The following is a 26,610-nucleotide window of genomic DNA, read 5'->3' as shown; positions in this document are numbered from 1 at the left end:
ACAAATATTCAGAACAACTGATGAGTGTTCAGAACAATGATGGTTTTAAAAAATTAGAAATAGTGTTCATGCACTGGAACATACATTCTAACTTATATTTCAAAATTATATGTACTACAAATACATTGTCTGGCACAAAAAAATAGAAAATGTAATTTTCTACTGGTGTATCATAGCTGAACCTGGCTTTTGAGCCTTGGTATGTGTGATAATAAACTCAAGGAAAGAAAAGAGTGGTCCAGAATCCAAACCACAAAACCACTGCTATTGTATCTTGCACAGTGCATAATCCATAGCTGCTTGCTGCTTCACATGTGAAATATATCTAGCTGAGAACAAGTACGAGGAACTTTGTGATAATGGATTTGAGAAAAATTTTAGAGATTTTATACGCTCTGTGTATTTTTGAATTTCTTTTAGAAGAATTGTGTCAGCTACTCTAAACCTCCCAGTGTTTACTTCTCTGCAGGGAGATATTCCCTTTCCCTGTTCCCTCTTCCCCTGTCAACTTCTCACCTTCCCCAGGCTCCCACTGTACTTGTCAAACATTCTCATGGTTCTGCCAAGTCCTCCTGTGTCTGCTGAACTGTGAGCAGACACCTTTCAGACACACAAGGCAGGTGTGGCAGAGATCCAGCAAGACACCAGATAACTTCCCTGCCCTCCTCCTGATTACTGCTGAAATCCAGCCAAGGGACTCCACTGTCCAACAAAACACCATGGCTGTGACCTCATTGTGCCTTCAGGCTCCTTTTTTCTTCTTTGAGTAGCAACAAACTCATCCCATCACACTTAGCACGAGCTCTAATCCTAGAAACCAGCAGCAGTTATTTCAGTAACCCCTTTATCTTCAAAGGACAATTTCCACCCAGCACCCAGAGAGCTTTCCCTGGCTTATCTGCAGCCCTTCCCTGCCCCTCAGCACCCTGGGCTGCACAAGGGGATGGGGCAGGAGCAAAGCTCTGCTGGCAGCACTGCCAGGGCTGCAGGGCTCAGCCAGGCTGGGCACAGCCCCATTCATTCACCCCACTGCCTCCTGCCCTGCTCAGCCACAGCACAGGAACAGCACAGAGAGCACAGAACATAAAACTCTCACATAAAAAATATGCATTGACTGTGATTAATGAAAATGCACAGAATTCCTGTGATTCACGAAAATCCCCCAGTCTTTGGTGATCCCCATGTCCTCTCCTGCCCCTCCTCTCTTCCCTTCTGCTACAACTCTCACATCACTTCCCTACACATCCCTGAGCATTTTCCTTCCTCCATCCCTCTCTGTTATTCCTTCCTTCATTTCCATAATCCATCCCACCTCTTCTGGATTTTTTTTCTCTACAAAATATTTTCATCCTTCCCCATATGAGCTGTAGGTCTTGCATCCCACAAGAAAATTTAGGTTGCAATGAACCTTAGCCGATCAATGTAAACCTAACTAATTTCAGATGCTAAAAGTATCAAAAGAGAAGAAAAACAGCATTTAGATTCTCAGAAATAGCTGTTGAAGGAGCCTTCATGGCTGAAAGGTAATAAATCAAATATAAAATGCTCTCTTTTATGGAATAGATTCATCCCTATTTTAACAAACCTACATTTAAGAAATTGTTGCACTAATTTATGTACATGTTGCACATAAAAAAAAAATCACAACTTCATTAGACTAAATGTGTAGAAGTAGATGGAATCCCCTTAACAGAAAGAAATGTTCTTGTAGAAATGGCACTGATGAGCCCCTGTATCTAGGAATAACTATTTCCAAAAAATGCACTGTATCTCCCTACCTACTACACGTGGCCACATAAGTCCCTACTACTTAGAGTAAAATTGTTCACAGATTATTTGTAATGTTGGAAAGCATCAGCAAAGCTTCAGACACATATTGGAATGATTTGTAATTGCAGATTCTAAAGTCTATAGAATTCTTATATAAAGACATGCATTTTCAGGCCATACATAGACAAATTAAAAATATGGATGAATCCCAAATTATTTAGAAATATAATCCCTATCTGACTGCTTAATTTTTCACTAATTCCAACACGAAACCAACTTCATTTCAATGCATAAGTAAAGGATTTGAACAGAAATTAGATAATATTGTGGACTGAGGCCAATCTAATTTCTGTTTTGCTGTTTCACAGAGCACCGAATCAATAAAGAGTATAATTATTTTTATTTCATTAACAGTTTTCATCATTTATTACTTCAAAGAATAGACTGAGCTAGTCTTACTAACCTCCTCGAGAAAAGCTATTGGATAGATTTACATCCAAATGTCCTGGCACTACCTGCTTAAACACAGTGGACATTCTTGAAGCCCTCGTTTCAGTGCCTAAAGTCAGCCAAAAAAAGAATAGAAGATTAAAAAAAGCTACAGTGTTAACCAGACTAATACTTAATATGACTGATTAAATGCCCTTTTTCACCCAATACAGCTGATTCTTGCCAATTTTGTACTTTAGATTTAGTTTTTAACACAAATGTGTACATTGGCAACAGTATGAAGGTGTTAGATACAGCTAAGCAATCAACATATTTTACAACAAATGAAGCAAAGCACACACGCTTTGGGATGGTGTTACTTTACAAGAAAAGCCACTGTTTGGCAGTATTAGGGCAATTACAACTGAGTGAGACAAGACAGACACAATTTCAAGTCACATAGTCTTTCCTGACATGTTGGGGTTATCCTCTCCTAAACCTCACTAGGTTTCATCATAAAATAACTGAAATAAAACATGGATTAATTTCCTCATGGCTTCACCTAGGCATAACTCAAATAGTGTCTTTTGAACTAATTTTCACTGCAAAAAGAGCTCTATTTGGGAATTACATTAGTAGAAACCCATTATGAGTATGTAAAGCATAAAGAGGCCTCTATGCCTTCCATTGCTGCTGCAGCTAAACAATGTAATCTGTTCTGATCTTGCAACCTCATACTTACTCATTATACAAAACAGCAGATTTTGCCTCACTAAATGAAATAAAGGAGATTTTGCATCCTTTTAAATTTGGTAGTCTTTTATTCAATATGCAGTTTATACTTCATTAGTTATAAAATAATTTACTGCCAGATTAATATTGAAAGTATTTCAGGAAAGATTACAAACACCCTTTACACAGAGAAAACGTATTCACCGAAACTAAGAGTGAACAGGCTACCTGGAAAGCCTAACAATATAGAAACTACAGAATTCCTATGAACTGTCACTAAATCAGAGAGAAGTCTCAGCTGAGGCAGAGAAAAGCACGGTACAGAGGAGTTTTACCTGGAGACAGAGCAATGGTGGGGCTGACAGTGAGGGTATTACTGCCATTCCTTTTGCAGTGGACGGATATCACATTCAGCAAGGCTTGCAGGTATTTCTCCTGCTCTATACTGCTTGAAGATTCTAGAGAAGTGGGGCCTAGAGTCACAAGAAGAATGGAATGCATTAAAACAGAAAAATGCAATTTGTAAATACATAGAATAAAAGGCTTACTGTGTAAAGCAGAGCATTGGAAATGTCCTGGTTTGTCTGTCAAAGGTTCAAAAAGCCTCTCCTTTGATGACAAGCTGTTCATCACCTGCCTGCACAGCAGGATCCAGCAGTGTTCTCCTGCATTCCACACAAAGCTGAACTTCTGAAACTTTCACCTCATGGGCACTGCTTAAAACATTCATCACTAGCCATAACATCAGCACAAACTGAGCAAAGATCATGCAGATTTTCCTTCAGTCTCCAAACAAAAAGTAACATTTCTAAGGTTGTGCTGCTTGTCAGCAAAATGTGCAGAGAACAGATAGAATTATTTCTTTAATAAAAGTAAGTCAAAACCACACTCAATCAGTTCTTTCTCATTCTAGAAAAGGTTACTCACCTGTACTTGGAGGTTCCTTAGGATACTGTGCCCATTAAAAAAGTTAAGAAACCATTAACAAAACACAGAACCCTCAAAAATAAGGAAAACAAATAATGCCAACCATTGTGGGATCCCAAAAACCTTCAAAAAAGAGAAAAACAAATAATCCCAACCATTGTGGGATCCCAACCATAAACTCCACCCATTGTGTCCAGGTGCAAGGACCTAAGGAAAGGAGATGAAGCTCAGGTCCTGGGCCATAGCATGATGACAAAATGGTGTTCAGTGCTGATGAGTCAGTTTGGCTTTTTTTCAAATACCAAACAAAATTTTTGAAATTCCAGTTTATTGCAGCCATCTTTGGACTTAGTGTGGGGCAAAAGTTTCACAGCTGCTTAAACCAGGACTTGGTGTCTTGCTCACAAGAGCCAACATTTGGAATAAGAGACAGAGTCAAAGAACTTGATTGAGCACATTTTGACAAAACACAATGGTAATTTGTAAATAGTTTTCTCCAATGATCATCCAATCAGATTCTATGCTGGAGACTAATAGACAGCTAGGTAATTAGCTGGATGTGGCAAAAGAAATTTCAAGATAGAAATTAGTATCTGAATTGAAAGTACAATTAGGAAGTGATGATGTTTCCTTCAGGATATATCATGCTGTTTCTTTCTGAGCAAATGGAAAAAGCTGAGCAGGAACATTATTTTCTCTTCTACTCCTAAGCAGGACTTAAACATCTTGAAATCTACTGGAATGATCCCTGGGTCCACTAGCAATTGAAATAATACTACAAAAAGTCAATTTAGGTCTTAACAATTTAGTTAAATTAAAAGAAATGAGCTGTCTAAATGAAAGGATAATGTTTATACCACTTGCACTTAGAAAGGTTTATTTTGTGAAGAGTACTGTGTGTGTTTTAGAAAACAGCTTGACTTACATCAAAGTCTATCATTGGACCAAGCAGAAACCAGAATTGAAGACTGAGGGCAAAAATGTCCTTGTGATGGTTTAGAGGTGGAAAATCTGTCCCTTCATCCTCAGCACAACTCATCCCATCATAGCAGCATACAGAGGTGACTCAAAGCATTGCCCCTACCAGCAATGAACTGGGATTTCCATGAAATCACCACCTTTCATGTGCTGTGTCCCATGGGAAGGTCACCACAGAAACATGGATTTAACAAAAGATGGGGGATGGAGATCCTGGTAGCAATTTTATCTCATTTAATTTTGTTTTTGTCTCAGGAAAGAAATGCATTGCTTAGTCCTGCATTGCTAATATGTACTTTATATGCCTGGTCACAGGTTGCTCCATCTTTATCTTATCTTATCTTACATCTTTATCTAATACAATCAATAATTCAGCCTGAACCAAGATAACTGATCTCTTGGATAGTGTTGCTACATCCAAGATACATAAATGCTCTTTCCATAGGGTAGCTGACCAATAAATGCTAATTTAGGTGTAGAATGTCTTATTTAGAAGTACAGTACCCTGGAACAGGATTCCCAGAGAGGTCAAAGTAATTCAGAAACCAACTTGAAAGTTTCAAAGGAATGTTTCAAAAGACCTATATACTCTACATGTCATATCTGAACATCTGTTAATAATCTTATTTTTGGACAGACATTAGAAAATACAATTCTGTGGCACATGAAGTTTCGTTTCCACACAGAAATTAAGTAATGTGCATAATTTCTCAAAAACTATGTTCTATGCTTCTTATATAACACACTGACCTCCAACCATGCTCTGAAAACTTGCGTAACACACCACGTAACAGGAAATCACAAAAATGTTCACCAAGTTCCAGCCGCCCCCCTTGTTTCTCTGTATCAACCCAGAACTGAACAATAAAAATCCACTCCTATTTAGGACAGAATGAATTTGTCAGCTTGAATTTAACTTCAGATTCTCTTTGTCCTCTTAGTTTGCTTCACAATGCATTTTCCATTTTAGACTTCTCCTCGCTGCACACAACTCCTGCTGAGGCAGCTCTGTACAACCACCTTTGCTGATCACTTGTTTCAACAAGCTTCAACTCCATTAAAAGTAAGATAAACACGCTAGAAATATTCTCCATTTTCCTTCCTGAGGGAAGTCTCCATCTTCTTCACACTTAAAAGGAGCAGTAACTCCAAAAGCAAGTATCTGTCAGACACAGATATTGTCAATCCATTTATCTACTCCATAATATTCTGGTGGACATATGGCAATGGCAATATGAAAGTCTATATGAAATATAGACTTATATAAAATTAAGTTAGAATTATATAAACTTTATATAAAATTAAGAAAACAAGCCATCAGAAAACTACTACAGAAAACATCAAAGTGTTTGTCTTTACATAATTTTGAGACTATTCCTGCAATAGTCTCAAAAAAAAGTCTTTTTTTCAATTTATTCTCTATTTGTACCAGGTTAAAGATGCCTCATCTGTATTTCAGCCAGGACAATCAGTATTAAATCAGTTGAAGACTAACATTTGACTTGCCATGCCTGGGATTCACACCATAAGGATGTAGAAGAACTGGTGTAGCCATTAGCTTTGGCAGCTGCTGTGTCAACTATTGGTGGTACTTCACTGGTTCATTTTATTAATCCTTTCAAAAAAACCACATTATATAAATTTCAGTTAATTCCCTTCATTGCTCATCACTACAACTAAAAAAATGTTCCCACAAAACACTGAAGAGATACATTCAATCAGTGTAATGGCAATGAATATTGAGCAGATGATTAATGATTCACAAATTAGCCTTAACAGTCAGTCCAGATACTGTCTAACATTAAAAACATTTTTCTAATATCTGTGAAATAATGAGATTTTAAAGGTGCATTTGACACACACAAAACCTCAATATAATCTGATAAAATTGCTCTTAAAAGTAAGAAAGACATGGTTTTCATAAAGGTATTCTGTGAAGGAAAAATTATGGAGGACTATGTAAAAAATATTCAAATCATAATCCTCAAATTACTTTTATGGCACTTGTACATAAGTGTACAGTATGCTTCTTACAGGTTTTGAAAAATTCTACACAATATACTTGAATAGAGTGAAAACTTTTACTTGCCTTTTAGCCATTACTGGGGAGAAATACAAACATAAACAGGACATAAGAATCTCCTTGATACTTTAATGAGTTTCTGGTACTCCAATTCGACCTCACATTTCCTTTTCCTCCAAAAAGAAAAATTATGGCCTAATTCTGGAATAATTTCTAAACAACTATCAGTTTGATTAAAGAAAATACTGACTCATTCTTGGCATGAGTTTAACTCTGAAAAAGCTATTAGCATGAGATGGAAATCCAGGCAGTCAGAAGTATCCTAAACACTGCTGTGAATGATGGAAGTCAACAAATGTTATTCCCAAAATTAATGTTACCTTAATATTATACCCTTCTAAAAAACTAACGATTCTGATACATCACCTTGTGTTGGTCCAATCTCTGTCTAAATGACTAATTAATATTTTTTGAACTGCTTTCATACCATTCAGGATTTTTACACACAGTAACTGATAACATCAGATAACCACTTACACCCTGAGACTTCCGGTTCAACCAAATCACTGATTTTCCACATGGAATTCCTTCTACAGAGAGCCTGGCCGCACCAACTCACCCGTGGGATGTGTGTTCTGGGATTTGAAGAGGCCCACCACACTTTTGCCATGGAAGCCCCCAGACCTGAGGAGCAGCGTGCTGTTCTTGGTGTTCTTCCAGCACACCACGGGCAGGCGGTTGTGGCGGTAGCAGCGAGCCACCCTCTGCAGGCTGCTGTCCTGCACGGACTGAGGCACCACCAGCAGCCCAGGGTAGCTGCGTGGACAGCAAAGGGAAAAAAACCCCAATAATTAAACAATTAAAATTGCTTGCAAAATGCTCAGCAATAAAAATAAAAGTGCTAAAATTACAAGCTGAAAACACATCTTAATGAAATACACTTTAACTGTCGTAATGAACTTAATGAATAATACTTTAAGTCTTAATGAAATACACTTTAACTGTTAGAACTACTTTTATTTTTAAAGTAATTTTTAGTCCAAGCCTAGCAAATACATTAAGCAAATTGCATTTTAAATAGAAACTGAATTATGAAAAATTTGTAAGACTCATTTTTCATCACTTTCCATTTAAGGTTACATTTTACTTGGAAGTATTTTTCTTCTTAGCGCATCTCTTATCTATCATTATAATAAAGCTGTATTTTTAGGCATGACAGAAAACACAATTTTGAGGTACATAAATGAGGCAGTAGTTCCATTTTGACAATTGTATATGAAATATGAGAATTGAAAGGAAAGAATGTTAGACTGCCTAAAGTATCACAATGAAAACAATAGTCTTTCGTTTATGGAAAAATATATTTAAATTTTACAGTTGGAGTCCTTGGAACAGAGTGCTTGACACTGCATTTTTGTGTTCTGTTAAAACACTGCAATGCACTGAGATATTGGGAAATTCACTGATATAATACTTTAAAGATAGAAAACAAATCAAGATGGTAGTTTTGCTCATGTTAGTGAAAGAAGGATTCAAGCAATATAAAATATGATTTTCTATTGCCTCCAAAAAATAAAAAATCAACTTAAGTGCCAATTTCACGTGTTAAGAAGAAACTAAGATGAGGAACAAGAAACAGCTGATACTAGATAACTGCTTAGTAGATAACTTTTATTCCCTCCACAATATACACTATTTCTGCAAATTCAATTCTTGGACATTTATTCAACTGCCTTCAGAGAAAATAAATGTACATGCTATTTACAGTCTACACAACAACCAGAGTAATAGAGCAGTAGGTAAGCATTTATATACTGAGACTTGTAATTCTGTCAGATACTAGTTATATTTTCAAAAAAAGCCTAGAGAGTATTAAAAACTCATGGTTTTAGGGGAGGAAAGGGTTGTCTGCATGATGTTCAAAGCATAATGGAAATGGACCGATTTCATGCCTTCATCTGCCTTGTACTCCATGGTGACTTAACAAAACCAGTACTCCAGATAAGTCTGAAACAAGAAAGGATCTAATATTTTTCTTCTGTGTCCTTCCTCCTGGCAATTCCATTGTCCATAATGAAAGCAATGACCAGCCTAAACTGGCTCTAGAGAATGCAAATGTCTTCAGATATGACTCATGCAGATAGGCTTTTGTATTAAAAGGACTTTTTGTGGGCAGTGTCAGCAAACTACATCAGCTTTCCCAACAAAAAGAAAGGACTCGGTAACACTGATGTGCTAAAACACAGCATGTGACTTTCAGCACATGACAAACTTTGAAAGTAAATACTTTCATGAAGTGAACTCTAACACATATTATTTAATTTTAAGGAATTAGTTATTTAGAATTGCTTCTGACGCTTGCTTTTTTATTTAGGAACAGAAGAGACACTAAATGCAAATACGGATATAATGCAGATACTAATGCAGCTATACATACATGAGTCTCTAGTTTCAGCTACTTCAGGGAATTGACAAACTCACCTCCTGCAAAGGGAATACATCCTGTTCAGTGCAGTTATTCTCAAGTATTCTGTTTTGGAGCGAGAGGAGTTGGTGCTGATGGTGCCCAGCCCCAAACGCTGATAGTCCCTGAAGCAGGCTCTTTCCACTAACTGCTCCATGGTTGATTTTTCTGATGCTTTCAGGGTACCACTGGTGTGCAGCTCACTGTCATCTGAAACTAAAGGGAATAATCTTCCTGGGGAGGCCAGCAGTTAGACAGCAAACAATCCTACTTTATTCCAAACAAGTTTGTGCTGCTCTCAGTGATGAACGGCAAGGTACAGGACATGCAAACCACAGCTTACTGAATTTATAAACACTAAAATAGTATTTTAGCCAGCAAACCTGACTACAGCACCAAGTTACCTACTGTGCTTGTGGCTGGCATGACTAACATCTCTCTGGCTAAAATCCTAGAGAAAGTTATTCACATATTCATTTGAACTGAACTAAAGACAGATAATCTTTCTTTACCAATTTACAATTTCTTTACAGTCATTACACATTCAAGATAAAAATGAACTACACAATTTTTTTAAACTATCTTCAGAAGAGGTAACAATCTTTTTATGGCTTTAAATGTTTCAGTTTTGTAATTTACCAAGAGATGACTGTTGGGTTCTGAATGTCTCAGTTTCAGTGTCAGGCAGCAGCTTTCTTCAGCCGTGCATATCAGCTGCCCTTTCCAAAGCAGAAAAAACTCCAACCACGAGAGATAAAAAACTATGTCACAAGTTCAAACTACTCTGAAATTCAAGTCAAGCAAGGTCTTTGTACAAAACCTGCCACCTGCCTATTAGTGACACTTTCAACCATTTCCAGATAGTTCTGAGAGCAGATTTACTGCTCACAGCATGTATTAGTTACTTGCTACCACCTCAAGCATTGAAATATGTGCATATGAGACCTATTTCTTCATGGATGAGGCACTGAAAACTGTATGAGGATTCAAACTTAAAACAGGACTTCATAAAACTGGAATTCAAACTTATTGAGAAAATAAAAATTATGCTATAATTAACATTTTACTGGCAGTAGACAACATTCAGAATTTACAGAAGTTGTACCTCTATGATTTTTTTTTTTCTGTGCATCTTTAGGATAAAAGCTAAATGAAACATTTTCTTTGCTCTTTCAGCTCAAGAAAAAAAATTCTCTATTTGATCTAAATAATAAACTTGAACACTCTGGATCTCCCCTCTTTTTCCTCTTTTTTCATATTTGTCATGGTAAGACAAAGTCACACAACATCTGAAGAATGAAGTGCACTAATGAGAAACAAATTTAAATGAGCTTTAGAAATAATTCTTTTGAGTCATACAAAATCTTGGTATTTAACTGTTTTGAATGGAAAGTTATAACTGACTCAAGATGAGGGTGCTTTTTGTGAAGTATTTTTCCTAAATGGATTTTTCTGCCATGAAAGCAGGTACATTGGTGATCAGACTTGGCAAAACACTCCCCTGTGCATAAAATGCTAAACATAAGAGCTCCTATTCATGTCCTTAAGCTGAAGAGGGAGATGAAGACATTCTGCTGCGTCAAGTTTAACATGATTTATTTGATTTTGAAAAACTAAGGAATAATCCCTCTGTCTTACTGTTCTTGAGATATGACTGTTTTCAAAAGAAGGTTTCAGTCTCTTGTTTTATTGAACACACCCATATGACCACTATAAGAGAAAGAATTTACTAATGATTGAGATATTCTAAACTCTGAAAACAAAGAGATGAGGAAGAATTTGAGGGAAATCAGATGTTCATTGGCAACAACTCATAACTACAGTACTGTGCCCAGTTTTCAAAATCAAGTTAGATGTGGACTACCTAAAGAAGCCTGAGTAGAGAGCAATGAAGGGGATCAGAAGTCCATCAAGACTAATAAACAAAGAAGTGAAAGAACTGCACATATTTAACACTGAGAAGACAACAGAAAAATTTTACAATATATCATAAATACATCATGCATTGCAATCAGAACAAGGGGAATCATCTATCTATATACAGTGGCAGAGTAAGAAATGAAGGGTTTAAATTGCAGCAAGAGGATGTTTAGTCCTGAATCTCAGAAAATTGCTTGTTTTCTCCAGCATTAAGGATGGTTTCAGTATTGGTATGAGTTGTGGAACCTTCACCTTTGGAAGCTTTTAAGAAGTCAGGCAACACCTATGAGGAACAGATGAAGTATGTTGATCTTGCCTTGGGGCAGAGGGTTGGACTACTTGATCTCATGAAGTTCCTTCCAGCCCTATCTTTAACAATTCTTTTTTAAGTGCATCACTTGCTGTAGATAGTTCATTGTTGGCAGAGCTGCATAGTTTCCTATACTTCAGTTTCTGAGACTTGCAAACAAGTCAGAACCAAAGCCAAAGCCACGGCAGTCAATACCAAAGGAATCACAGCGATTGTTGCCTGTGCACTCTGTCTGGAGCAGAGCCCCTGCTGCTGACAGCTCCCTGCCCTGATGTGCCAGTGCTGCATGGAGAGAGCAGCAAACTCAGCCTTTGGTCACCTTAACACCTTCCCAGCCAAGACACCTGGAGAGCAGCAGGCCTAGAGACTCGCAAGTTGTAATTTTAGATTTTTTTTAGGGAAGGAAAAAAGTGACTGTCACTTATATAGCACCTGTGTTCATGGAAGAATATTATTGTTTTGTGTATCAGCGATGCAAAAACTCTCCAAAGCTCTTCATCAAGAGACTGTGAATACACAGGTATGACTGTGCTTGGTGTCTCTGGGTGAATGACACAAAACCACCCCAAAATCACCCAGGTCCAGCCTGCAGAATTGTTTCTGACCCAAAGAACACATAACATCAGAGCATATTCTAACTCAGCACTTCAGGAAGATGCTGGAAATTCAATTGAGAATGTAATTTTTCAGCATTCTAAGGACACCCTGTTTTCCAAAGCTTTCTTTTTGCTTACTTCTCATCACTTTATCTGGAATGAAAGAAGAGAAACAGTATTTTGAAGCTTGCCTGGAATGGCTTTCTTCCATTTCAGAGAGAAAAGAGGCTTCATTCCTGCTTTAGACAGCTCTCATACATCTGTTCCTAAGTCACATGAGTTGCCTTGCTCAGTGACCAAACATTCAACAGCAATATTCGGCTTGTTTGATGTTTGGCAGAAATTATCAGTGTTTGCAGAACACTTCATTATCTGAGATGGCTATGTTTTTTTTAAAGAAAGAATGCTTTGACAAAACAACACCTGTTTATGTACAGGAGAATCTGGTTCCCTCTAGTGGTTTATTATAAATTAGCAGTGGTCCAGATCAGGATAGCCAAGCAGCATTTGGGAGAAGAGGCTTTTTGGGGAAAGTCAAACTCCACACCACCACACAAACTGCACCAAATGCCCAAACCTCTTTCTACCTTCTACCTCAAAATAATTTCAACCAAAAATATGGGAAGTGGTATTTTCAGTAGTAACGAATTCTGCGGCTTTCAGAAATCATTTGTCAGTTCCACATCCACAAAAGTCTTGAATTTACTCACTCTTGTACCTCACCAGTTACTGCTTCCTCATCACAGACTAGCTGCAGGTGACAGATGTCTAGAGATAAATGGAAGCTGCAGCATGCTTCTGTGCTGTTTCATTTCCATTAGCATGATGTAAAAATGATCTAAAAGATATCATATCTAAATAGTTTGATAATTAAAAAACAATCTAGTACTTTTCTGTATCACTGAATTAAGTCAACTTCCTCTTCTCATTGCAAAAGAAAACACTCACTAAATGCACAGATTTGAAACCCTTCTCTTTCCTGTCTAGGAAAACCCTTCAATTTCTTGTTGAAGGCATTTCTCACTCAGTATGAGAATGGAAGCACAACAGGACAGATTTATTAACCAACATGGACAGAGAAGTCTCACTCTTACCAGAGATATCATCCTCTTCATTCCAGCCAGGCCGATTCCCTCTCTCCTCCACTATGGTTCCTGTTTTCTTCTTCAGCAAGTACTGGCGCCCAATTGTCATCTTCCCAGCACGTTTTGCTCCCTTCACAATGCTTTTCGAGAAGGTACTGTAAATCCAAAACAACAAAAGCATTTGGAAACACTCATTTGATTCTGCCTGATAGCATTTACAGATTTCTAGAAAGAACGCAAATAAAATGGATTTAATCGTCTTTCACTTAATACAACAACTATAAACCTCAGAAAAATTGCTTCCTATGTTAATTTTTAAACAAAATTTGTATTACTTTAAGATAGATTTGTGTCCTTTTTTCTACTGGTAATGAATATCATCATTAAAGAGGTCATCTTTCTTTAGGTTTTTTTATTTTGCTAGTAATGTGATAAATCCAGAAAGTTGCCAAAGTAAAGGCAGGAAAGATAGAAATTACCTTTAAGTTTTAGGATTTCATGACTAGCTTGGGATTCTATTTCCTGTGTCAACAATGCACTAATTAACAGAGAATCACAGGAGCCACCACTCTGGAATAGACCAATGATGCAGCTGGTGCAATAAAATTAACGTGGAACATAAAATTCGAAAGAAGACCCAAAGCTCAAACTCTAAATTAAAAACCAGTAGAACAAATGCATAGGGTAAAACCAATCCTAATTCTCATCAAGCTTTAAGTGGCTAGGCTACTAATTATAAAGTAATACACAATTAATCTTCTTTCCATGTTGAGGTTGCAGAGCTCAAGATGCTACTTCTATTTTGTGTGTTTCAAAATGTAATAAGGTGCTCATCCAAATCTACTGCAGCCAGAAGTTTAGATCAAGAATATAATTCCTATCCCAAATAAATATCTGTACCCTACTAATCTATTTTTACTCTGGAAATACAAAAGATGCAATACAGCAATCACTTATTTTGACATGATCTCCACTCGTGCATTGTTGTTCAGTGCATTTGGATAACACAAGACAAGAACATCAGTAGGAAAAGAAAGGAAAGGAAGAAAGGTTGTACCGGAATGAAGTGTTCTTTTCTTTCTGTTTGGGGAGAATTATCTGTGGTGCTGTTTGCCCAGCTGCAAAGGCAAAAGTGCTGAAGATGGACTGAGGGTAACGGAACTTCATCAGCTGTTTCTTAAATATTTCCACCACTTCAGGACTGACTTCTTCATCAAATGCTACTTTAATTAACTGTGTATTAAAGACATGACCTGTTAGAAACTGGAAAACAATCTGAGAATTTCAGAAATTGAAAGATTCTAAAATATAGTAGCAAAAATCCCATACTTTCACAGTATTATGCCCTTCAGAAAATACAAATACATGTGCATATGTCTCATTTATTTTGACGGCTATTACACATTTTAAGAATTTTTTATTTCCTTTTTTAAATTTATGTCCTAATACTAAGGTATCTTCACTAGGCAGCATCTGGAATTCTCATAAGATCAAATACAAAATATTTTGGTAAATCCAAGTTGTAGTGCTGGCACTAAGACACCTACAGCAGTTCAAATTCTGGTCACATGGGACAGCTTAGCTGGGAAACAGCCTGCCAGCTCTGCCCCTACACTGGGAACTGAGGCTGGTAATGGACTTCAAAGACTCAGCAAGCCAGCAATTTCAGCATCCATATGTCACAACCATTATATTTCTATTACTAAGATGTTCCAATTTTGGCCTCACCTTGCAAAGTATAGAAAATTGCTAGTAAAAAAAGGTGATAGTGAAACCTGCTCCTTAAAAAGGAAATAACCTTGTGCTATTCAACACTGATCCATCCACTTGACTAAAAATGCTTTTTTGAAAGGTTCGGGGGGGGGGGAAATCCCATCCAATCATCCTCTGCTGAAAGCAAGTCAACAATTCGGGGAAAACAAATAAGAGACAGAAAATACGGAATCCATAAAAAGGCCCAGAAGAACTCTAAGAATGTGGAGAAAACAAACAAAGAAATATCCTAGAGCTCTGTTTCTGAGCACATACCTAGACACCTTTTAAATTCCTTTGCTTGCCATCTAGGAGGTGGATTTCATCCTTGCTTTTCCAATTTCACTTGTTTTGTAAATACTTTCCAAATGACTAATGGCTCTGTTGTTCTAGGACCTCCTTGAAAGGAGCCCTTCAGTCTTTCGGGGTTATACAGATCTGAAGTTTTAAAGATACCAAACAGCATAGCTGCACACAAACCCATCTGAAAATCATAATTAATAAACAAAGGGGAGGGGCTATTTCATCCCCTGTGTTGAACCCTGGCTGTTACATGGGGGACAGGGAATAAACTGTTTGTGGCTTGTTTTTGTTCACATAACCTAATACAAAACTATGCTAAACAAAAGCAAAGATGATGTTTGACCCGAGTCCAGCTCTGAAAACACTGAGCTGTGTCTGTATTTATCACATCATTGAAGCATGCTAAGTATTCTGGTAAAAAGATTTCTGGAAAATAAAAGTCCTCTCAAAAGTCCACAAGAAAAGCTTTTTTTTTTGCTTGTTTTACTCATTGGCATTCCTAATTTTGTGTTTTTGAAGAGGATACTGAAGGATGATTAGCTAAATGATGCTCATTATTGTAAGGAATTAGTAAAATGCTGTTTTGTTATGGTTTCAAATGTTGGAGTTATTTTCTCAATGAAAATACGCTTCTGCAGTCACTCAACCCAGCAAAATATTTCATATCTTCAGCACTGCAGTCTACTTTCAGTCCATGATACAGAATTCCTTGCTGGCAGCTTCTGATCTCTCAGGGTTTGACCACAGTTAAGATCAAAACCGAGAAGGAAAACTCAGGAAAGACTGCAGGATTCCTAATTTTTATCAGTTCATCTCTATCAATTCTTACCAGTTCATTTCTATCAATTGCAATACACACTTCTGCAGAACACACTGATGGGGATCCTACAGAAAATTCCAGGATCTGTGCCTGTCAGATAAAGGCTCATTGGTTCTACCCTAAAGATTCCTGAAAGTGCAGCTTCCCTGTGCAACATTCCAGGACTTCCTGCCATGGATCTTAATGAAAGCTGGTGAAGTGAAAAACCTTGAGGAGAAAGCAACACTCAGAGCTTTTCCATATTGATTCCATGTAGCTGGAGGACAGAGGAAGCAGGTTCTCCCTAGGCCTCTACTTACATGCAGGGATTCTGGACCAAAACCAGCCCTTTTCTGGTTCCAAAATAGGTAAGGAAAGCAGTGAAAGAAATCCAATGTGAAAATAGTAACCCTCTGTAAATACCAAGAGGCCAAGAAATGCCAGGGTTTCTATGAGTTCTGCCTTGTCTATTGACCTCACAAATACCAGGGCAAAGCGCCGCTCATAAATATTCTGAGCTGCCTGCAGCCACATAAATTTTCACAAAACTTCCTTTTACCTGAAAAGTGGCTGAACTGATCTGCAGCCCTTCCTGCATGCTCTGCTGCAGCTGGTTCTGGATGCTGATCTTCTTCTCCTTGGTCATGGAGGCGATGGGAAAGCTCCGGATCACGGTCTGCTCCCCAACTGAGGATACAACACAGACACTTGTCAGACCACACAACCTCTGCTCACACTGTCACTGGAATAAACAAGGGTGAATGAGTACAAAGCAACATGAACATGATGGTACAGGACTAATTTCAGGCAAAATACCCAAAAAGTTGGCAAATTCCTAAAGCGCCATTTGTAATCTGAATTTCTACTCTATTTCAGCTGTGATGATTAGAAAAATATTCTCCTTCCTTCTGAGTTTTTCTACATAATGGAAATGCACCACCAAAACCGAGGTTGGCAGGGAGTAAAGAAACAATTTCAAGTTTATTCAGACTTCATAATGCAATACACAACTTATAAACAGAAATTATGTACTTGATACCTTTATATATGACCATGAACTTTCCACTTTAATACTTCTGACTGACAATCTGATTAGAAATAGGAACTGTTAAACTATGAAAAAATATCATTCAGAAGAGCTGACATATTAAGAAAATACTGTTATTTCCAAGCAATAATTTTAGGTGGAATACCAACTCATGAATATTTTTCCTTTCACTTGCTTCCAGAGTCTGAAAAAAACTGTTTAATGATGTTGATGCTTGAATAGGTGGACAGGCCAGCTCAAAATCCTGCCTATCTGAAGGACCACAATTACCACTGTTTGGATTTTCTTACCCAGTTGATCATGAGGAGTGCCTTTAAAAATAATTCTGTAAGTGGTAAGGAACAAAGCTCCTTCAGCAGGGAGGATATGAGGCCCTCCAAGCAGTCCTCCTGTGGCTTCCTCTCTGCCATCAGGATCCAGCAGCACACGGAGACCTTCACAAACAAATTCTTCTCCGGGCAGTAAAGTTGGCCGTAGAATTTTGGGCTGATGCAAATAAATGGAAGTGTAAGTATAAATCAGTGTTATACCTCAGGCTAGCAATAATATTTGGCTTTAAAAGCCTAAAAACAAAATTGTTATGACACTTAGTCCAAAGAAGGGAGATGGAGTTTGGACTCAAGGAAGAGAAATGGGTCACAAAAAGCAGTGGGCATGCAACAGCTTGTTTATGATCAGAAGTCTGGCTCTACTAGTTTCATATTTCATGAGACCAAAGCCAAGCACTTTATTTATCACTAGTGGAAATTTTCTTTTAATGTTTTGATATTTCCTCATAACATTACGTGAGGAAAAAAAAGATGACAAGATTTAATGATTCTACTACTTGTAAAGAATACAAATATGTTTCATAACACTTGCCTTCTGTATTGGTGGAAGCCTCCTACTCTCACGATGGACAGCCTCCAGAGTCTCTATGTGCATTGCTACAATGCCTGAAAAGCAGGAACACCATTAATGAAGTCTCACACAATGGGAAAGAGAAAGCTGCCCTGAAATCAAAACTCTGATAATTCTGAAATTCTCAAATTTTGACATCAAGGAAATAATTATCTGACATTCAACAGCAATTACAGCCTGGAAAAGAAATCTAACACTCTAACTTATCTGAAGGTAACTCAAATTAGAAAGTGCATTTGTTTGATCAGGAAAAGAAAAAAGACTATAAAGCACCTCTTTGACAATTCCTACCTGGTATCATGCAGTGCAGACCCTTGATGTGATCCTGTGTGACCCCACTTTCTGTGCAGACCTTGTCAATAAATCTGGTGATGAAGCGCACGACAGCGTTTGCAACATCATTGTTCTCTGAGTCCTCAAACCCACTCTCAGTGTCATAACTCTCTGCAACACTGCCTGCAATGCTAAGGGCACAAATAAAAGCAGTAACAAGTGTGAACAATTCAGCACATGTGACACTTGAACAGACACTGACAATCTGTGTGAGTTTTTCCTAATTACAATTCACAAACCTTGCAGAAAGCATATGGTGGTACCACAATTACATTGTACTTTCATTGCCAAAACTTCATGAATGATGACACTGGACAATTTTCTCTCCATGAGTTCAGCACAGATAGGCCCAGAAGAGAAAAAACAGCTTTTTGGAAGTGAGCTCTGTGTCTTCCCTTCATAAAGTCAAGTAAAGCATTTGCAATCCATGGTAAGCAAATATCCAGTTATATAGAGAAGATCATTAATTGTATATTTAGTTTACAGAGCAAAGCAATCAAAAGCTAAAAAGATCATAAGGAAAATTTTTGTGCATTAGATAAGCAAGCAAGTCAGTGGGAGATGTACTTTGAATGGCTAAAAATGCCTCCCATAATAATATTTGGGGCCAAATTCATAGATTGCAACATACACCACAAGCAGTCTACTGAGCACATCCTAATGCCTGAGATTAGAGGTGTGTAGTCAGCAGAAAATAATAACTCCATGGGGAGCTTCATCCTGATAGTCTTTTACTTGATGCCAATGTACTCACATAGTGTTCTATAATTTTATCAAGTGAGAATTTGTACAGAGAGGTGATAATGAAGACAATAAACAGAGAGGGAGGAAGGCTTGTTATGAAATGTCCTGGATTTGCATGCTAGGGAATGAATGGAACTGGTGTTATACTCCTACTGCTTCCTTAGTAATTTAACCTTTGCCATTGTGGTTTAGTCCTCTTGCTTTTTGTGACATCAGTGCCTTTCCTCCTTTGCAGCTGTTGCACAGAAATGATGATTTTATAGATGCTATACAAATGCTGTCTTGATTTTAGGTTCACACAGTGGTTTTTCAAGTTATATAAAAACTAACAGAGTGGGTTTGGGGCTGCTGTTTTCTTTCTCACCAAACCCCATGTTTGTCTTCAACATCTGCATTAGTAGATTAAAAATTCTTACTGGGACAATACAATGTTCCTTTACATGGAATCACTCCAGACAAAATTCTGTTATTTGAGAGGAATCATCTTAGACTTCTACTCAACTACTGAACTTGAAAGGAAGTGAAGACGCTGAAACAATCTGATATTTAGAGTACAGCCATTGTGCAAGCTGTGGCCCAACCTGCTGGATGAGCCCTGGCCTTGGGCACCCACCTGTTTGTGACAATGCTGTTGCTGCCACTCTCCCAGTCCCCAGTGGCTGATGTCCTCAGCAGCTTGTTCTTACTTGTATCCAGGGGCACCAGCAGGTAGACCATGAGGTTGGCAAAATGAATGGCCTGGCTGAAAACTGTGCTTTCTTCATTCTGGACCAGCTCCTGCTGTGTCTGTTTATTAAGGGTTGGCCATAACCTCAGCTGCTCAGCAGCCAGGTCCATTGCTGTCTTCTCCTGGTCTGCAGGAGGTTTCTCCTAGAAGACACAGAGAAAGAAATATAAACACATAGAAGAAAAGTTAAAGCTACAACAAAAAAAAAAAAAAAAACAATGCTTCGCCAAAGCTTTACTTATAACATTCCTAATTAAACTTCTTCAATTATTTAAATTATATATTAATTTAAAAAGAAAGCAAATAACTACCCTCAACAGATTTTAAGGAGAGTTATGGTTATGGGAACTGAGGTTTGAGAGCAGTTTACTGAAATGCACCAGTAGCACAAAGTGGGCAGATCTAAATAACATCATTGCTTTTAAGGTGTTTTTTATGCCATCCAATCTTCCATGTTTCTTCAGAGTGGTTTATTGATTTTAACTGATTTTAACACAGCTGCTCTCCTCAGCTTATCCACTTAGCTCAAATAAGAACAAGCATAAATCAGATGGAGAAATAACACACAGCTCATGCCTAGATGTTGGCAATATTCTCCAAATTCCTAGGATGTTCAGGTGAGGGAAGCTTTTATATAAATAGCTTCCAGACCAGCTGAACATTCATGTTTTTATATGTTGGAGTCCAATTCTAGCATTAGCTTAAAACAAGTAGGTAGATGGCACACAGTCAAAGCAGAATAAAGGAATCTGGCAGCGGATATTAGTGACCTAAAGCCTGATGTTACATTAATGAATGACTAGGTATCTTGCAAATGCTTTTTCCACACTAAGCTGAGCTAACATCAAATTATAAGGCTTTGCAGATAAATGTAAATTTCTATTATTTCTCATGTTATTGTATACTGTGTAATGCAGGAGAAAATGAAAGAAAAACATGTAAAATTGGAAAAACCGTAACTTAACTCTCTGTAACCGAGGAGACAATTAATATGTGAATAAAAATATTACTTTAATATTTTAATAGAGTCTCCTACCTTTTGTTTCAACTGCACTGCATGGTTGTCATCTTTGGCTGTAAGGTAGAGGGAGCGCACTTGATTCTGCACGTTGCTATAGAAGGTTGTTTCCCAGAACTGCTGGTTAGTCCAGATAGGATGATCTTGTACACAGGTGTAAGCAAACTGACTAACCCCAGGTGCTAATTTCTGAAAGCAAAAAATGTGCAAAGTTGACAAATCAGTCCTATTATTCAATTTTTTTAAAGGCTATGACTTCAGAACTGACCCACACATATGTGTACATATATGATTAGTAGTACAGACTGAAATATGAAATATATCAACTTTTGTACTGCAATATGGCCTAGAGAAATTATCTCAACTTTAGTGCCATTCCAGAAATTATCACACAGGAAGGTTGTATACAAGTCTAATGCCAGTGCCAGGCATGGTCTTCTTGATTCAGAATAGAAAAATGAGAACTGAGGTAAGAACTTTGTGATAACAGTACAGAACACCTTTGTAATATAAAACATCTTCCTTGCCAACAAACCACAGTATTTTTAATAACCTAGTTGTACAACACAGAAATCAGTATTCAAACAGATGAAAATGATGTCTCATTTTATTTAGAGCTGTAGCAATGAAATTTAAATTGAGTGTCAGCTGAGTCCTTCCTATAATCTGCATTTGTTGCAACAGCAGAAGATGAGATAAATCTTTATCTTCGGTGTTATTTACTGAACTGAATGACCCAAATCCAGTTCCTGAAAGAGTGCTAATTTGAGTATGTTCTTTGAAGTCACAAGGGTCTGGATCACTGTACAGTCTCAAACAAACCCAGAATTGTTACAGCATTAGTCATTATGAATGAACCATTTTTTTCAAGTACATCTATTTATTTAGGTTGCACTAGTCTCCCAGGGAGTTGTTTAATATTCTTGATAACAACATACAAAGAAAGGAAATTTATTTCAATGACCCAAATAATTAAATCTTTTATCATATTCTTACTTTTTAAAAAACTAAGGCTACAAAACAATGTCTTGTATACTGCATGTAGCAAAGAAGCAGGTAATCTGAATTTGTGCTTATGATTATTTCTGCAGCAGACCTGAAGAATAAAGTACATTACTGGGTGCCTCATTTAATGGCTTTCACTCACAATACTACCCATTATCTGAAACATACAATATCTAGAACTTAGATTTTATTGTAGTGATTATGTTGTGAACCACTTTCCTGGAGAGCATGAATACTACTCCATTTAATATTTGTAACTGTGGAATTGTACAGAACAGCCAGTACTTACAATATTTCCCTGGCTGGCACTTGGGCATTCAAATGGAAGGGCAGGAAATTACAACCAAAAATTTTGCAGTCTGGTTTACAGATTTCCGGTTTTGCAATTCTTCAAACTGTGTTTTCCTCACTAGGCTCCTCCAAGCACAGCATGAACTGAAAGTCCTGATCATGTGCCATGCACTTATTCCCTATCAAAGGTTCTGGAAAATTCTATATCTGAGGAAAGGCTATGTGGCATGCTAATAGAATTTACCCCACTGAAGTGCCTTCTTGTGCTTAGCCATCTAAAAGTGAGCAGTATCATTTTAATTTGATCATAAACAATTTAATCAAAATTTCTTGGTAACCTGTTAAGAAATCTACACCTACTCAAATAATGTTCAATGTGACTTTGTTTATTCAGTGCAGACTGAGAGAGCAGATATCTGGTTTGTTTACCACATGCCTAAGTTTCAGTTGTGGTGCAGCTTATGGCAGATCACAGGAAATGATAACTGATCTCCCAAGCCTGATCCAGCTGCTAAATCCCAGAACAGATCAGCACAAACAGTGTCCTACTCCTCTTTGTAGGGACTGCTGGACATTCCAATGAAAAAAACCTATTCATACAAAAAACACCACAGGGGCCACAAACTGATCTGGCACAATCATTGACCTACCTCAAAATCCAGATGTACAAAACCTGTGTTACAGAGGAATAGGGATGATGGGTAAATCATGGAATAAAAACATGGACAACATAGCTTGAAAGCAAAGGTTAGTGCTAAAGCCATGTCATGACTTTTACTTTGATTTATTATTTGTTTTTTCACTGGGACTGAATTCCCAGTTACAACAGGTCTGCAAAAAGGGAGTATGAATGTCAAGAAGAGGGGGAAGGTAAAAGGGGAAAAGAAAGAGAAGAAAAAGGGGAAAGAAAAACAAAAGGAGAAAGGAAATGAAAAGTCTGCTCAAGCCTAGCTAGTTGGTAGGGTTAACTCATGTCAATTTGTGCAGTAAATGCACACAAAGGAGTGAGCTGGCTATCAACATCTTCAGTTGCCTTTGATGACTCAACCCACATCAGCTAATTGGGTAAACTGGGTAGAAAAGGGGTGATCTTTGACACAAACTCAAAAGGAAGTTTAAACTCCTAAAATAGGGTCTAAAGAAATAAAAATGAGATAAATGATTTTCACATGGGGACAAATATGACAGGAAAGCTGAGGAGCTTTTAGAAGCTCTTCCTGTGCTCATAATTTAAAACCATGAACAGTCATGTACAAAACATAATTTTTAAACAATGGAGATTTATGTTCACATATAATAACATAAATCAACACTGACAATAACTCCTAGACCAAATAAAAAAAGTTTGTTTACAAAAGCATGAAAAAAAACACATCAAAAAAAGCTCAGTGATCATAAATATTATCCTTCTCATCACCTGCATGTGTTGAAACAAATGGCAAAACTTGATAGTGGCCAGAGCACAGAATCAAAATCAGGACTTGCAGTTCCAGGCTCTGCCAGTTATTTTGGGCAAAATCACTTTGAATTCTCTGCTTGTTTGGGTTAGTTTGTTTGTAAAAAAAGCAGTAACAATACCAACCTCAAGAAGCACAATGTTGTTCCTGTGCAGCCTAAACCCATGGACTAAAAATACTCTTGGTACAAACATAAGCATTCCATGAAGTTTGCGGTGTCTATATTTTCTATGCTGAGAGTGCTTAGTCAGCCCATTTCCCTAGAATGGAAACACCTAAAACATCAAAAGGGCCCCAATGTTTACTGCTGCACTCCAAAGAATTTGCTCAGAATTTCTCCAGTTGAAGTAGAACAGTAGTTTGGGGTTTTCCATCATGAAATACTACATATATAAAACATATCTTCACCTAGCTCTCCACAGGGCAGCTAAACAACATTGATATTTGTGCTCTCCCTCTGTCCCGGTAACTCCCTCCTGCCAGACAGGATGAATGCAGGAGGCAGCAAAAGAATTTCCTACTTGTAAGGGAAGATTTAGGGACTGAGAGCTTAAAAGAGACCCCAGAAGAAAATAATAAAAATAGTTCTGAACTGATGAAGTCCTTATTCTAAAGCTGTCAATATGACAGAAAGAGTATTGAGGTGTAAATTGTAACAACCAGCAGAAAATCAGTCAACTTCTGCAAAGGACACTGAGTCATTTAAACAGATTAATGAAACTTAAAACCCCCTAATGCTCCCTTCCCAAATTCTGTATGAAACAGACCTTACCCCTATCAAAATAATGAATTACATACTAGAGTTTGTGAGAACACAAGGTAGGTTTGGGACTTGCTATGTAAGACAATACAGGCAACTTCCTGAATTCAGGAATTATCTTGCCATTATTTCCACCTTAATGAGAGGTACTGGGTAACACCTGCCTAGAATTTTTTTCCTGTTTCCCTACACTGGATACTCCTGATTGTGAAAATGATATTTGCAACTCAGAAAGAAACATGCACCAGTTCCAAGACTCCCAAACTTGCTGTGGGGTCCAGGCCCTCAAAGAATGTCTCTGCAACATTAAATTATCTAGATTGCTTGTTTCAGATAAAGAAAAGCATGTGTTGTGCTGGTCACTCAGCAGTTACTGTCCTTTACACCACAAAAGCTGAAAGAAGGAAGTTTATTATAGCAAAGCAGAGCATCCAGCTATTGATTGTGAAGTTGAAAAGTGGTTTTCAAATCAAAAAGAATAAAACCCCAAGTACCTAACTGTTCTTTTGTCTCAGTTATGGAAATGAAGGGGCAAACTCAACAGTGCACCGTTTTTTGGAGAAATCCAGCTTACTACAGAAATAAAGTCTTTCTGTCTCCAACTGACAGCCTGAATTATTGATTAGGATAATCAGCTGAGAAAATGCAGCAGAACAAGTGAGAAGGAGGGTGCTGCTGAAGGCAAAGAGGAGCTTCCTCCTCAGCTCCTGGAGGAATCACTGGCTGTGGTCACCATCTGACCCCTCTGAGGAAGCCACTGTAGCACCCTTGCATGCCCAAGCTCCTTCCCTTCTCTACTGGGTACACTTATCCCTGGAATCTGCAGGCTTAGAGGTCATCAGGACACTGTGCACTGCTAATTTAAAGAGCTGCTCCCTGTCCCTGTCCCTGCTTAGATAAACATCCAGTCAGCACCTATTGCACACCAGCAGCAGGTACCAGTTACTGCAGCCACCCCTGCCCAAGAGATGCAAACCAAATTCTGCATGTTAACATGTTCCACCAGCCAGCCCTGCAGGCACATCCATGCTGTGCCCACACAGATCCTGCTAAGCCAAAAAAACTTCAAATTTGTCCCCAGGATCAGCCCTCACTGAGTGACCAGCAGGACAGAGCCTTATCTACATCCCACCTGCAGATCCCACTGCAGTACAGAACCACAGGATGGCTTGCCTTGAAGATCATCCAGTTCCAACAGCCCTGCCACGGGCAGTGACACCTCCACTCTCCCAGGTGGCTCAGAGCCCCATCCAACCTGGCCTGGAACACTTCCAGGGATGGAGCAGTCACAGCTTCTCTGGGCAACCTTCCTTCACATCTCAATTAACAATTTATTCTTATTATCTATTCTAATTCTACCCTCTCTCACTTTAAAGCCATTACACACACATACTCCAACAAGCATAATTGTTTATCAATATGTTTTCAACTCTGTGCTGCATGGATAACATCAGTCAAAAAATTCAGTTCAATGGATGGCTTTCCTATTTGGTCTAAAGTATAAAATTATATCCACACTTATTATGCACACAAATGTGAGGAAATGTCATAAAAGCATGAAGGAAGAGCTTCAAAGCTTCTGTTGATTTCTATTTTACTGCTTCAGAAAAAAACGGTGAAATACTAAAATGAGTTTCGTCTCCAACCTGAAAATCTCAGCAACAAAAAAGAAAACAATTTGCCCCCTCTCCTGCCACCAAGCCAGACTCAAGATTGACTTCTATTTTAAAATAAAATGAGTAGTAAAGTAGCCCATTAAATTGTTTATCTACTATTATTTCAGCATGAAAAATAAAAGGAAGGTCAATTCACTCATAATTCAGCGCTACCAAATCACAGCCAGGTACACTAAACCAGCAGAGGGCAATAGAATTCTAGAATTTTGCAAAAATGGGATGTAATTCTGGATGGAGCTTTATTTACTGTATACATTTTCTGGCAAAAGTCACTTAAACATCTAATTACTCATGATCTCTAATCCCAGATTCCTGAAGGTCATGTGTAATTTACTAGACATTACTTAAAGCCATGCAGAATACCTCAGATTTCTACATGGATTTTTCAAGATGGATATATGCTAATACAAAGTTCCCACTAACATTAAATAATACACATAATAACATACTTCTTTCTCCAAAGAGATAAAAAGAGATTTAAATAGTTCTATTATACAAAGAAAGAAAGGAAACTAAAATCGTCCAGAACAATGTATGTTCAGATCCCACAAAAAAGATAAGAC

The 26,610-nt window shown here is 37.8% G+C and overlaps 1 protein-coding gene across 6 annotated transcripts in view; it reads right to left on the bottom strand.

Moving 5' to 3' along the window:
* The window catches only part of SBF2 (SET binding factor 2), a 231,677-nt gene that overhangs the window by 29,642 nt on the left and 175,425 nt on the right, over positions 1-26,610 (bottom strand). For 5 of the 6 annotated variants that reach the window (XM_059473902.1, XM_059473896.1, XM_059473897.1 and 2 more), the window contains 12 exons: positions 20,877-21,047; positions 19,727-19,983; positions 18,328-18,500; positions 17,998-18,071; positions 17,427-17,622; positions 16,648-16,775; positions 14,292-14,467; positions 13,244-13,389; positions 9,341-9,539; positions 7,479-7,675; positions 3,267-3,404; positions 2,234-2,329 (listed from right to left, as the gene is read on the bottom strand). In XM_059473902.1, the coding sequence (XP_059329885.1) occupies positions 2,234-2,329; positions 3,267-3,404; positions 7,479-7,675; positions 9,341-9,539; positions 13,244-13,389; positions 14,292-14,467; positions 16,648-16,775; positions 17,427-17,622; positions 17,998-18,071; positions 18,328-18,500; positions 19,727-19,983; positions 20,877-21,047 (1,951 nt within the window). The remainder of the gene's footprint in view (positions 1-2,233; positions 2,330-3,266; positions 3,405-7,478; positions 7,676-9,340; positions 9,540-13,243; positions 13,390-14,291; positions 14,468-16,647; positions 16,776-17,426; positions 17,623-17,997; positions 18,072-18,327; positions 18,501-19,726; positions 19,984-20,876; positions 21,048-26,610) is intronic. The other variant, XM_059473901.1, reaches the window with a different exon arrangement.

The sequence above is a fragment of the Ammospiza nelsoni genome, chromosome 6 (assembly GCF_027579445.1).
Source record: "Ammospiza nelsoni isolate bAmmNel1 chromosome 6, bAmmNel1.pri, whole genome shotgun sequence".
NCBI lineage: Eukaryota > Metazoa > Chordata > Aves > Passeriformes > Passerellidae > Ammospiza > Ammospiza nelsoni.
The sequence above is the reverse complement of the archived record's forward strand: the minus strand, read 5'-3'. Positions and strand labels throughout refer to the sequence as shown.